The sequence below is a fragment of the Entelurus aequoreus genome, linkage group LG24 (genome assembly GCF_033978785.1).
Source record: "Entelurus aequoreus isolate RoL-2023_Sb linkage group LG24, RoL_Eaeq_v1.1, whole genome shotgun sequence".
Taxonomy (NCBI): Eukaryota; Metazoa; Chordata; class Actinopteri; order Syngnathiformes; family Syngnathidae; genus Entelurus; species Entelurus aequoreus.
Genome location: NC_084754.1, coordinates 26094804 through 26109105, shown reverse-complemented (window position 1 = coordinate 26109105; position 14302 = coordinate 26094804). Strand labels below are relative to the sequence as shown.

Here is a 14302-nt window from a genome sequence, read left to right as displayed (position 1 = left end):
CAAAATCGCTGAATTTTCACATTTGCCGTTCAAATACTGAGAAGAGACGGTGCGGTGATCAGCAGCCAGTTGAGGCACGTCACTGCGTTGTGCCTCAACATGGATTGCGGACTCGGCTAACTGCTGGCTTGCTGTGCAGTGAGACCGTATTGCTATATGAACTATATTATACATTTCCATAGTTTAGTTAGCTGAGGTATATAATGTACACTGTATTTTGTCAACAACTGTATGTGTGTAACGTATTTCTTGTGCTGAGCGATCATAAAACTGCTGCGAAGACACACTGGCTGAGGCTCGCCACTTAAACTTTCCACGTGCAAGATTGAATCTATTGTAACCTATTTTTATGGGCTTTCCTCTTTGTGATGTTAATTCCTGTTACACGCTGTTATACAGTATATGCCTTGCGCTCTTTGAAGGCGCTAAGAGCGGAAGTGATGACACGTTGGAGTGGAGCGGAGGTTTTTGAAAGAAGGTAAATAAAGTGGTCCTCGTGTAAACTGGAGCCTCCGTGTTTATTATTTTGTAGTTTCATAAAGTATAGGCGACATTTATAAACCCTCGGTTACACTATTTAAAAAAGTTATTTAATAAGAAGCCAAAAAGTGCAAAAACAATAATGTTCATGTTGGAGGAGTTGTGAATGACCGCAGGGCCACAACATTAGGTACACCTGCAGACTGCAGCACTGATTTCATATTTCATTCATTCACAACTCCTCCAACACGAACATTATTGTTTTTGCACTTTTTGGCTTCTTATTAAATAACTTTTTTAAATAGATTAAATCTTGCACGTGGAAAGTTTAAGTGTGGGCTTTGGTTGATACAACACTCCCGTCAGGGGGTGCATTCTACGACGGGAGTGCATTAATCCAGCACAACAGCGGGGCATGGACTTCCTTTATAAGTAAAGGTAAGACCATAATAACGTTTTTTTTTTATTAAATATGCTTTTTTGTGTGCTACAGTTTGTATGTGTAAAGTTAAAGTTAAGTTAAAGTACCAATGATTGTCACACATACACTAGGTGTGGAGAAATTTGTCCTCTGCATTTGACCCACCCCCTTGTTCACCCCCTGGGAGGTGAGGGGAGCAGTGGGGAGCAGTGGGGAGCAGTGGGAAGCAGCGGCGCCGCGCCCGGGAATAATTTTTGGTGATTTAACCCCAAATTCCAACCCTTGATGCTGAGTGCCAAGCAGGGAAGAATGCTGGTATGAGCTTTTAAACATAATCCGTTAACTGCTGCCAATCAAATGGTGAATAAGATACTCTTTAGGGTTCATATGTTTGTAAATCTGACTGTGATGAAGTCAGTGCCTCACCAGCCATGAACCTCACCGCACGTCACTGCAACATGCATGGGAAGAAACCAAACAATAACGCATACAATAGATGTTGGTCAAATGTAAGACAAGTACACATATGTTTAAAAAATTTTTAATGCATTTTACCTCTGAAAGAAACTAGCAAAAGTCAGCAAACAATGGAGGTAATGAGATTCATAACGCTGACACGTCTATTACACCCATAAAGCCCTCTGAAAAAACATCCAAAAACCACCAGCAGTACCTCATTTATATCTTGTGACCTGAATATTATCCAAAAATTAGCGATATTGTTCTTATAAGTCCTTACATTATGTGGCGTTGTCTGTTATGCCTTTATTCTGATATAGCATACAGGATGTCCCCGACCGGATGTTACGTTATGACGCTTGTTGGTGTGACACATTGAATCCTATGCTACACTGACAGCTGGTCCGAATAAAAACATTGCTTGTATAAACCATCTGATCCTTACAACCCATACCACGACCATACTTGCCAACCCTCCCGATTTTTCCGGGAGACTCCCGAATTTCAGTGCCCCTCCCGAAAATCTCCCGGGGCAACCATTCTCCCGAAATTTCTCCCGATTTTCACCCGGACAACAATATTAAGGGCGTGCCGTGATGGCACTGCCTTTGGCGTCCTCTACAACCTGCTTTTTCACCATACAAACAGCGTGCCGGCCCAGTCACATTTTGTAAGCGGCTTCTGCAGACACACGTAAGACATACTTGGTCAACAGCCATACAGGTCACACTGAGAGTGACCGTATGAACAACTTTAACACTGTTACAAATATGCGACACACTGTGAACGCACACCAAACAAGAATGACAAACACATTTCGGGAGAACATCCACACCGTAACACAACAAAAACACAACAGAACAAATACCCAGAATCCTTTGAAGCCCTAACTCTTCCGGGCAACAATATACACCCCCGCTACCACCAAACCCGCCCCCCCAACCCACCACACCTCAACCTCAATCTCCCGAATTCTGAGGTCTCAAGGTTGGAGGGGAGGGAGCAGGTGGTAGAGGTGAACGGCACCGCTTCCCCCCCCCCCCCTCTCGGTGAGCTGTGGAGTCCCACAAGGCAGTATATTGGGACCTTTACTGTTCCTAATATATCAATCAATCAATCAATGTTTATTTATATAGCCCTAAATCACAAGTGTCTCAAAGGGCTGTACAAGCCACAACGACATCCTCGGTACAGAGCCCACATACGGGCAAGGAAAACTCACCCCAGTGGGACGTCGATGTGAATGACTATGAGAAACCTTGGAGAGGACCGCATATGTGGGTAACCCCCCCCCCCCCCCCTCTAGGGGAGACCGAAAGCAATGGATGTCGAGTGGGTCTGACATAATATTGTGAAAGTCCAACACATCAGCGAAAGTCCAGTCCATAGTGGGGCCAGCAGGAACCATCCAGAGTGGAGACGGGTCAGCAGCGTAGAGATGTCCCCATCTGATGGACAGGCTAGCGGTCCACCCCGGGTTGGGAGCGGAGTAGAAAAGAAAAGAAAAGAAACGGCAGATCAACTGGTCTAAAAAGGGAGTCTATTTAAAGGCTAGAGTATACAAATGAGTTTTAAGATGAGACTTAAATGCTTCTACTGAGGTAGCATCTCTAACTTTTACCAAGAGGGCATTCCATAGTATTGGAGCCCGAATAGAAAACGCTCTATAGCCCACAGACTTTTTTTGGGCTCTGGGAATCACTAATAAGCCGGAGTTCTTTGAACGCAGATTTCTTGCCGGGACATATGGTACAATACAATCGTCAAGATAGGCAGGAGCTTGACCGAGTAGTATTTTATACGTAAGTAGTAAAACCTTAAAGTCGCATCTTAGGTGCACAGGAAGCCAGTGCAAGTGAGCCAGTATAGGCGTAATATGATCAAACTTTCTTGTTTTTGTCAAAAGTCTAGCAGCCGCATTTTGTACCATCTGTAATCTTTTAATGCTAGACATAGGGAGGCCCGAAAACAAAACGTTACAGTAATCGAGACGAGATGTAACGAACGCATGGATAATGATCTCAGCATCGCTTGTGGACAAAATGGAACGAATTTTAGCGATATTGCGGAGATGAAAGAAGGCCGTTTTAGTAACACTCTTAATGTGTGACTCAAACGAGAGAGTTGGGTCGAAGATAATACCCAGATTCTTTACCGAGTCGCCTTGTTTAATTGTTTGGTTGTCAAATGTTAAGGTGGTATTATTAAATAGATGTCGGTGTTGAGCAGGACCGATAATCAGCATTTCCGTTTTCTTAGCGTTGAGTTGCAAAAAGTTAGCGGACATCCATTGTTTAATTTCATTAAGACACGCCTCCAGCTGACTACAATCCGGCGTGTTGGTCAGCTTTAGGGGCATGTAGAGTTGGGTGTCATCAGCATAACAGTGAAAGCTAACACCGTATTTGCGTATGATGTCACCCAGCGGCAGCATGTAAATACTAAAGAGTGCAGGGCCAAGAACCGAACCCTGGGGAACTCCGCACGTTACCTTAACATAGTCCGAGGTCACATTGTTATGAGAGACACACTGCATCCTGTCAGTAAGATAAGAGTTAAACCAAGACAAGGCTAAGTCTGTCATCCCAATACGCGTTTTGATACGCTCTAATAAAATATTATGATCAACAGTATCGAAAGCGGCGCTAAGATCAAGAAGCAGCAACATAGATGAAGCATCAGAATCCATCGTTAGCAATAGATCATTAGTCATTTTTGCGAGGGCTGTCTCCGTAGAGTGATTTGCCCTGAAACCGGATTGAAAAGGTTCACAGAGATTGTTAGTCACTAAGTGTTCATTTAGCTGCTGTGCGACAATTTTTTCAAGGATTTTCGAGATAAACGGAAGGTGGGACACCGGCCGGTAGTTTACCAGGAGATCAGGATCGAGGTTAGGTCTTTTGAGTAGAGGATGAATAACCGCTTTTTTGAATGCTAGGGGAACAGTGCCAGAGGAAAGTGATAAGTTTATAATATTTAACACAGATGGACCTAATAATACAAAAAGCTCCTTGATAAGTTTCCCAGGAATTGGGTCAAGTAAACATGTTGTTTGTTTTGTCCCATTTACACATTTTGACAATTCCTCCAATGTTATTTCATCAAAGAGAGAGAAACTATTTTGGAGGGCGGTATCCGTCGTATATACAGTCGTATTTGTGTTAATAGAACCCAGTTGTAGCTGAGATGCATTGTCTTTAATCTCTTTTCTAATGACTTCAATTTTCTTATTAAAGACATTCATAAAGTCATCTGCTGAGTGGGTGGAGCTACTGGGAGGAGTCCCTTGTTGGGTTAGCGATGCTACTGTACTAAACAGAAATTTAGGATCATTTTTGTTGAGGTGGATGAGATTTGAGTAATATTTAGCTTTAGCTGAGGTAAGCATGCGTTTATAAGTTATTAAACTGTCACACAATGCTTGATGGAAAACCTCAAGTTTAGTCGCACGCCATTTGCGTTCCAGCTTTCTACATGATCATTTCTGGGCTTTAGTTTCTTCTGTAAACCATGGGGAACGCCTTTTAGGGGCCCTTTTTAGCTTTAGCGGTGCTACACTATCAATGGTGTCGCGCAGGGCGTCATTAAAGTTGTTAGTGAGGTTATCAATAGAGCCCACATAATTTGGGAATGGTGCCATTACCGAAGGCAGTAGGTCAGTAAGAGTCGTCGTTGTGGTAGCATTAATGTTGCGGCTGCTATAGTAGTTATTATTATTATTATTAGTTTGTTGACAATGAGTCAGAACTTCGAATGTTATAAGGTAATGATCGGACATTACTTTAGTGTACGGGAGTATCGTAACTTTAGAGGTGGTGACACCCCTGACAAGCACTAGATCTATCGTATTACCGTTGCGATGCGTGGGTTCATTTATTATTTGTGTAAGACCACAGCTATCAATTATAGTCTGGAGCGCCACGCATGGAGTGTCCGATGGGGTATTCATATGGATATTAAAGTCCCCCATTATGATTATATTGTCGGCGTGCGTCACTAGATCAGCAACAAACTCTGAGAATTCACTGATGAAGTCTGAATAGGGCCCAGGGGGGCGGTAGATAACAGCCAGGTGGAGAGGCAGCGGTGTGACAAACCTCAAAGTGAGCACCTCAAACGAGTTATATTTATTATTTAGGTTAGGTGTAAGATTATAGTTTTCATTGTATATTAGTGCGACACCACCTCCCCTTTTAAGAGGTCGGGCAACATGTGTATTGGTATAGTTAGTAGGAGATGCCTCATTTAGCGCAAAAAAATCGTCTGGTTTGAGCCAGGTCTCGGCGAGACCAACGACGTCAAGTTTGTTGTCTCTAATGACTTCATTAACTAACAACGTTTTGGAAGATAATGATCTTATGTTTAAAAAGCCCATATTATAGGTAGTGGGCTGTTTTGAGGATTGTTTGTTGAAATTATCCGAAGTAGCAATATTAATAATGTTGCGTTTATTATGCGTAGTGCACTTTAAATAGTTTTGACCATATCTAGGAATTGATAAGACGGGGATATTCAGATTGTTTGCTTGATATTGCGATAAACTGAACGCATCATAGTTAGCTACCTCAGTACAATGTATGTCTGCCTCTGACACGGTCACAAAAGAAAAAACATTATGTGAGTTGTGTTTTATTCTAAGAGAATTGCTATGTGTGCAGGGATTATCCAGCCTGACGCCGGCTAGTTCTAGTTTAAATGGCTTCTCACCCGGAGACTCCACGCTTCTTTGGTTAGCTTTTCTCTTTGTTGTTAGCCCAGCTCGGCATCCCCGCTTCTGCTTCCGCTCGCACCGCTTACGTCGTCTCCATTGGCGGTCACCGCTAGCACTTGACTCCGCTGCTACAAAGGCAGCTCGATGTAGCCCACGAAGTATTCCCATGCTAGCGAGGAGGTCCACCGTACATGCATCTTTCAGTCTATAACGACCCGATCCATCCACATCCAGAATTGTCTGTCGGTCGTATGTGATCACAGAGTGTTCACGCTTTGAGCCAGCCATGAAATTGACAGAAATGACGGGTGTTTTTTGCCAAATCGCTCTACACTCCCAAGAGCGTTAGCAAAGCCGCAGCATCGCCATCGCCATGCGCCGCCATTTTATACATAAATATACATATACATAAACATAAATATACATAAACGACATGTCATCGGCATGCGACTGTGAATTGTTTTTGTTTGCGGATGACTCTGCCCTGCTGGTATCCGACAAGGACAAGTCACAGGTGGAGAAAATCCTCAGTGCTGAGCTCTGTAGAACTTGCACCTGGCTCGCTGACAACAAGCTAGCCATACACTTGGGTAAAACGGAATCCATCCTGTTTGGGTCCCACATCAACCTTAAGAAAGTCAATGACTTCACTATAAAAGTGGGTGACATTGTTGTCACCAGGAAAGATGAGGTCACCTACCTAGGTTCCATTCTAGAGGCTAACCTTTCCTGTGATAAAATGGCAACCAAGGTAATCAGAAAGGTTAACCAACGAACGAGATTTCTCTACAGAATCTCCTCTCTGGTCAACAAAAGCACCTTGAGGATTCTGGCGGGAACTCTCGTTCAACCCTTTTTCGATTACGCATGCACCTCCTGGTACCCTAGCACCTCCAAAACCCTCAAATCTAAACTCCAAACATCTCAGAACAAGCTAGTCAGGTTGCTTCTAGACCTCCACCACAGATCCCACCTCACTCCAACCACAAGTAAAGAAAACTTGGATTATTTCACTTTATGTACTTTTGATCTAATGACGGCGAAATCATTAAAGGCTCACAATTTTTAATCCATCCACAAGTAAAGAATACGTGGATTATTTCACTTTATGTACTTTTTTATGCCGAAAGAGGCGATTTCAGCCACTTGAATGACGGCGAAATCATTAGGCTCACAATTTTTAATCCATCCACAAGTAAAGAATACGTGGATTATTTCAATTCATGTACTTTTTTATGCCGAAAGAGGCGATTTCAGCCACTTGAATGACGGCGAAATCATTAAAGGCTCACAATTTTTAATCCATCCAAAAGTAAAGAAAACTTGGATTATTTCACTTTATGTACTTTTTTATGCCGAAAGAGGCGATTTAGAAGAGGCGATTTCAGCCACTTCGGTGATTACAGCCGAGTTTAGATATACTTTTCGAGACGAGTGACGTAAGCGAGTGACGTAAGCGCGCTCCCGCGTCAGGGGGTGCATTCTATGGCAGGGGTGCGTTTTCAGGCACAACACCGGCCAGCAGCCTAAACTGACAGTTGACAGGTAGAAAACAAAGATGGTGTTCAGCGTTTTCCTGCTCAAATGAGCAGACTGTTGAAAAAAGGAATCGGGGGATTACTTTTCACAAGTAAGATTTAACATTAACGTACTATTGGTTGTATGTTGTGAAAAGAATATTACCACAGAGTTGAGAAGGAGCAAAGATCTTCAATAGTACTGAAATCGTAGCCGTTAGCAAACAAGAGTATGACCATCATATAATTACTTGTCAATTAAATTTAAAAATGTCATACTTGAATAACATAAAGTTGAAATAAGAAATACGTTTATATATGTTTATGTTTAAGTATTTGGCAGATGCTTTTATCCAAAGCGACATACATAAAAATTACATATAAAACAATCACTGTAAACAATCATATAAAGGAAGAACGTAATGCAAAATATTAATACAAAGTGTCAAGACTGAATAGATTCTCTGCTGCTGCAGCAACAGAGATACACTGTAAAAAAAAAATCCTATTTTTATGGTTAATTTACTGTAAATTTTTACTGTAATTTTTCTATTTTTTTTAAATAGTTTATAAAACTGTAGAATTGAAGACATTATCTGTAAATAAACAATCCGCCTGTTATTTTAAGTAATATGCCAGTAATGACAAACTATGTATATTTCTATTTTTTTTACAGAAAAATACCAAATTAATTATACATAGCATTTTCTGTTTTCCTAAATTACTTTCATATTCATGTAAAATTACAGTAATTATCTTTCATTAAATATGTAGCTTGTTATATTGAAGTCTATGTCCATACTAACAATCTAAATAAAGGTATTCTTCTGCAGAACTGTTTGCATCGTCACTTTATTAAAGGTGGTTGATCTTAACAATTCAGAAAAAAATCTGTAAAAAATTGTATTTTTCTGTGGAACTGCCTGCATTGTCACTTCATTAAAGGTGTTTGATCGTAATAATTTGGAAAAACTCTGTAGAATGAAGGTATTTTTCTGCAGAACTGTTTGCATCGTCACTTTATTAAAGGTGGTTGATTTTAATAATTTAGTAAAAATCTGTAAAATTACGATATTTTTCCACAAAACGTTTCATGAAAATTTCTGTAAATATAATGTTTTTGAATATTATTTGGTTTACAATGTTTTACTTTAATTTTATGGTTTTCGTTTGGCAGCCGTAGCTGCCAGTAGATGACCGTTTTTTTACAGAATTTTTTTTACAGTGCAGTCTATAGGTCCCTAAAATATATAGATATCTAATGTATTCATACATTGTTTATGTAGGATATACGCATGTATATATAACCTAATCATATTGTTTCTTCAATTTAAAAATAGCTGACCTTTTTTTCCCCCTTCTCTGGGATTATATTCCCAGTTTTGATCTCGGACGTCTGGTCACTTATACCATATAAGAATATTTTATTACTGTTAAGCAAACTATGAATAATAAAACACGCCAAAACATGTGTCCTTTATCATAGCTACACGTATGACAAAAAACCGCGTGAAAATCAGTGGTATTCAGTGAGGTAAAATTAATTAAATGCGCTGACAGTTCATTGCTCCTGCCAAATGAATTGCACTGAGTGGAGCGGATCACCACTCCAAGATGGCGGCCCCGCGTCTCGTCAGCGCCAGTAGGCAGTAGCGGTGGATGCTGCGTACCCTTATAAGATGTCTATGGTTGTCGATATAGGCCGGAACTAATGTCAAATGATCAAGGTTGCGACAAGCCAGTGTTACAGTGACACGCAGACGTCATTGGCCTAATAATATCGTCAACCCGTGTTTGGTAAGTTTTTAATGAATATTAGTACCTCAGTCACCAGTCGTGATGTGTAATAGTTGAAGATCCATGTCATGTTTGTGCTGCAGCAGCACTTGCAGACATTACTTTCCTGCTTTCTTACGTCGAGTGACTGCAGCTTGCCTGGAAGCTAAAGAAGCTAAGGTTAGCTTTATTGCTGCAAGCAAGAGGGCTGCTTGATTGTAGCTTTTATTACTCAAGCACTTCTTTGTCTGCTAAATGTGTTTGTTTTGTTGATATACATTTATTAGGTGTGTTTTCAGATGGCGTACGCATTATTTCATTTTGCAAAAGCAAATGATGAACTAATGTTCTTATCTAAATGCTGGCTTGTAAGCTCAAAACACAAACATAATTGTTGGCACTTAAAATCCCGTGACTTACCATATTTCACGTTTGTTTGTGGTGTTTGTATATTTTACATCAGAAGACAGGGAAACATACTCGAATGTCTTAGGTGTGCTGATATGGAATGGCCACAAGGGGGAAGCAAAGCTGTATTTGTGTTGGTCTTGCTAGAGCAGTGGTTTCAACCTTTTTTTCACCAAGTACCACCTCAGAAAACACTTGGCTCTTCAAGCACTTAAAATCCTTTCATCCATCCATCCATCATCTTCCGCTCATCCGAGGTCGGGTCGCGGGGGCAGCAGCCTAAGCAGAGAAGACCAGACTTCCCTCTCCTCAGCCACCTCGTCCAGTTTCTTCCGGGGGATCCTGAGGCGTTCCCAGGTCAGCCGGGAGACATTGTCTTCCTAACGTGTCCTGGGTCTTCCCCGTGGCCTCCAACCGGTCGGACGTGACCTAAACACCTCCTTAGGGAGGCGTTCGGGTGACATCCTGACCAGATGCCCGAACCACCTCATCTGGCTCGTCTCGATGTGGATGAGCAGCGGCTTTACTTTGAGCTCCTCCCGGATGGCAGAGCTTCTCACCCTATCTCTAAGGGAGAGCCCCGCCACCCGGCGGAGGAAACTCATTTCGGCCGCTTGTACCCGTGATCTTGTCCTTTCGGTCTCAACCCAAAGCTCATGACCATAGGTGAGGATGGGAACGTAGATCGACCGGTAAATTGAGAGCTGTGCCTTCCGGCTCAGCTCCTTCTTCACCACAACTTATCGGCATTACTGAAGACGCCGCACCGATCCGCCTGTCGATCTCACGATCCACTCTTCCCTCACTCGTGAACAAGACTCCGAGGTACTTGAACTCCTCCACTTGGGGCAGGGTCTCCTCCCCAACCCGGAGATGGCACTCCACCTTTTTCCGGGCAAGAACCATGGACTCAGACTTGGAGGTGCTGATTCTCATCCCAGTCGCTTCACACTCGGCTGCGAACCGATCCAGTGAGAGCTGAAGATCCTGGCCAGATGAAGCCATCAGGACCACATCATCTGCAAAAAGTGGAGACCTAATCCTGCAGCCACCAAACCAGATACCCTCAAGGCCCTGACTGCGCCTAGAAATTCTGTCCATAAAAGTTATAAACAGAATCGGTGATAAAGGGCAGTTAATTTTCTCAAAAATCGACAGTGCCCCTAATGCACGGTTTAATTCTAGTTGTGCTTATCGGCCTCAAAGCTATTTTATATGGGACATGGTGTAATAAGCTGCGATGAGGTGACGACTTGTCCAGGGTGTACCCCGCCTTCCGCCCGATTGTAGCTGAGATAGGCTCCAGCGACCCCGAAGGGAATAAGCGGTAGAAAATGGATGGATGGATGGTGTAATAAGTTTGACCAGTAAATGGCAGTCACACATAAGGGACAGTTTGAACTGCAGGTTGATGCCCCCTGTTCATAGAAGTACAGGTTAACAAGCGAGCCCAGAGCTTTGATGTTTCATTGAGAATATAGAACATTACACACAGCGCTCAAAATCTGTCAAGATGTTTAAGTATGACTTTGGCAAGCTACGGCGCTGCACCGCCTGATGGAACGCGAAGAGTTACTGCTACCGTAGTCAAACGTACAGAGCTTCAACATACAGGTATTATGATAGTGTGTGTATTGCTTGTATTCTACCATGTGACTTCTTCCCTGGGGAAAAAAAAGGGTGGTCAACCCAGCCAAGATTGCTGTTGTACAGCGCAAACTATCTGAGTACAAAAGAGGCTTACATTTTCCTTCAAAAAGCAGGTACGGGCAAAAAAATCTATCAATGCAATGGAATAGATCCCTATGCTTTTCAAACAATTTGTCGAGTGATATCAAGGATTATCCGTCGGTCACGTTCCCAGACATATCGAACTATCTTGTGCTTCAGGCGTAATTCTACACGACAAAACCAACGGAAACTTGTAAAAGCATTGAGGTCTAAAACGTGTGTGTGCTGGGTCACGGAAACTGGTATCAAGACTCTCCCTGCTCGAGTGAGGTTGTGCTTCAGGCGTAATTCTACACGACAAAACCGACGAAAACCTGTAAAAGCATTGAGGTCTAAAACGTCTCTGTGTGTGTGCTGGGTCACGGAAACTGGTATCAAGACTCTCCCTGCTCGAGTGAGGTTGCATTTCATAATTTAACTTAATGCCTACTGCCATGTTTGTTGTCTTAACTGTTGTTACACACGCCGTTTAAGAGTATGCATGTTTGTCCCCATATTTATCAAAATATACTGTAACTATAGATCTCAACGTTGTGTATGTGGTGAAAGCTTCGTTTATGATTGCTACCTTTGGTAAAAGCTTAACTCTTTTAGATTTTACTTGTACAACCGAAATCAACGCAAGCATAGGCCATTTTTCTCAGAGAAAGGCAAAATGCTGCCTAGTACCCATTGAGAACAGACGCTGGCTTGACCACCACACATATACAATGAGCCGGACGTGACATCATGTAAATCCAAGCAATCCCGACCCCTGAATGATACCCATTAGGGCAGGGGTTTATAACCTTTTTTGAGCCGAGGCATGTTTTTTTCATTGGAAAAAGTCCCGAGGCACACCACTAGCAGACAATTTTAGAAATGAGACTCTGTAGCCTATATTGACAATTTAAGGTCGTCCTATCAAATACCTGACGCGATTGTTTGATATTAATTCATACCATAATCATAACGGCGTTTTGGATGGCTTGGCTCGAATGGTAGAGCGGCCGTGCCAGCAACTTGAGGGTTCAAGGTCCGATGCCAGCTTCCGCCATCCTAATCACAGCCCACCTATCTTCCAGTGACACCTACACTGGTGTATGAATGTGCAGGACCTTCTTGAAAAAGAGATTATTCTCAATGGGACCTTTTGATCCAATATCAATACTAGACTAACGATACATAGATTGACTCGCTCACCTGAAATTTGGGTTATAGTGTATTCATGTTTGGTGCAAATTTGCATCAAAGCCAATATGATACTTGCATACTCATTTCTACACTTGGCAGAATGTGTTTAGCTGAACAAATGTGAAATGTTTGAATTATTCTTTTTAATTGCTTGACTACAGAGCTAAAGAAGAATATATTTTAATGTGTTGAGACACTGGCCAAGTGGTGTACTAGTGCTCTGCAGAAACTCTCTCTTTCGAATGAAAGTGAATTTTACTGCCATGTGTGCACTATAGATGAGGTGCAATGGCAGCAGAAGAAACAGGCGTTGAGCTCACAAGGAAGTTTGTCTCAGAAGCAGAACTTGATGAGAGGAGGAAAAAAAGACAAGAAGAGTGGGAAAAAGTGAGGAAGCCAGATGACCCAGAGAGTAAGAGCACAGCCACATGACAAAGATCCAAATGAAAACACTCGTGCATATGTCAGTTGTAAATATTTACATCTGTTAATGTATTTTTTTTTCTTTAGAAGCCCCGGAGGAAGCGTATGACTCACGTTCCCTTTTTGAACGTTTGGCTGAGCAGAGAGACAAGAAACAAGAGGAATTTGAGGAACAATTCAAATTCAGTGAGTTTTCAGGATTTTAAGTGTTATGAAGCAGTGGTGCTTAAATGAGACCCCCGGGGTTAATTGAACACACTTAAGAAGGTACTTACTGTATATAAAATAAGTTATTTTGGACATTAATAAATCAGACACCGATGCTACAGTTTTGGATGCTACTAGGTGGAAAAAAGGTTGATAGTTAACCACTATAATAAAATATTAATACCATATCCCCTCGCATCCATTGCACTGGTCACCCAAGAGGTGGAGATATGGGGGGGGGGGATCTGCAGTCCTTTCCAGGGTTTCACGTTGTTCCCATTGGGTTGAGTTTTTTCTTGCCCTGATGTATGATCTGAGCCAAGGATGTCGTAGTGGCTTGTGCAGCCCTTTGAGATTAAGGGCTATATAAGTAAACTTTGGTTGATTGATTGATAATAATGTAAAATACTTTCACATCCTTTGCCTCTAGCACCTTCTCAATGATTTGAGTAATTTAGTTTCACAAATAACACAAACACGATTAAAAAAAATAAAAAATGTTGAGGTTTAATAATAGAAGATAAAATGAACTGGAAATCTCATTTTAAAAATATACAACATATGGTGGCAAGAAATACAGTAGGTCAGGATTAGTTTTTGCCTCATTCCTGTGAAAACCTTGCGTGTGCATTAAGAATCAAGGTTTGGTTATTTTATTTCAGGGCTAGCTATTGTGTGCTCAAACAGGTAGCATCTGTGAGTAGATAATACTGCACCATCTTTTTCTATTTCAGATTTATTACGTCTTCACAACAATGAAACGTATTATTCACTCACGCTTTAAAGGCCTACTGAAATGATTTTTTTTTATTTAAACGGGGATAGCAGATCCATTCTGTGTGTCATACTTGATCATTTCGCGATATTGCCATATTTTTGCTGAAAGGATTTAGTAGAGAACAACGACGACAAAGTTGCAACTTTTGGTCGCTGATAAATAAAGCCTTGCCTGTACCGGAAGTAGCGTGACGTCAAAGGTTGAAAGGCTCCTCACAT

At 41.8% G+C, this 14302-nt stretch overlaps 1 protein-coding gene across 5 annotated transcripts in view; it reads left to right on the top strand.

Moving 5' to 3' along the window:
- Positions 1-9218: 9218 nt before the first annotated feature.
- The window catches only part of psme3ip1 (proteasome activator subunit 3 interacting protein 1), a 111382-nt gene continuing 106298 nt past the window's right edge, over positions 9219-14302 (top strand). For 2 of the 5 annotated variants that reach the window (XM_062035827.1, XM_062035824.1), the window contains exons 1-3: positions 9220-9385; positions 12955-13088; positions 13187-13285. In XM_062035827.1, the coding sequence (XP_061891811.1) occupies positions 12965-13088; positions 13187-13285 (223 nt within the window). In that variant the 5' untranslated portion in view covers positions 9220-9385; positions 12955-12964. The other 3 variants (XM_062035826.1, XM_062035828.1, XM_062035825.1) reach the window with 3 other exon arrangements.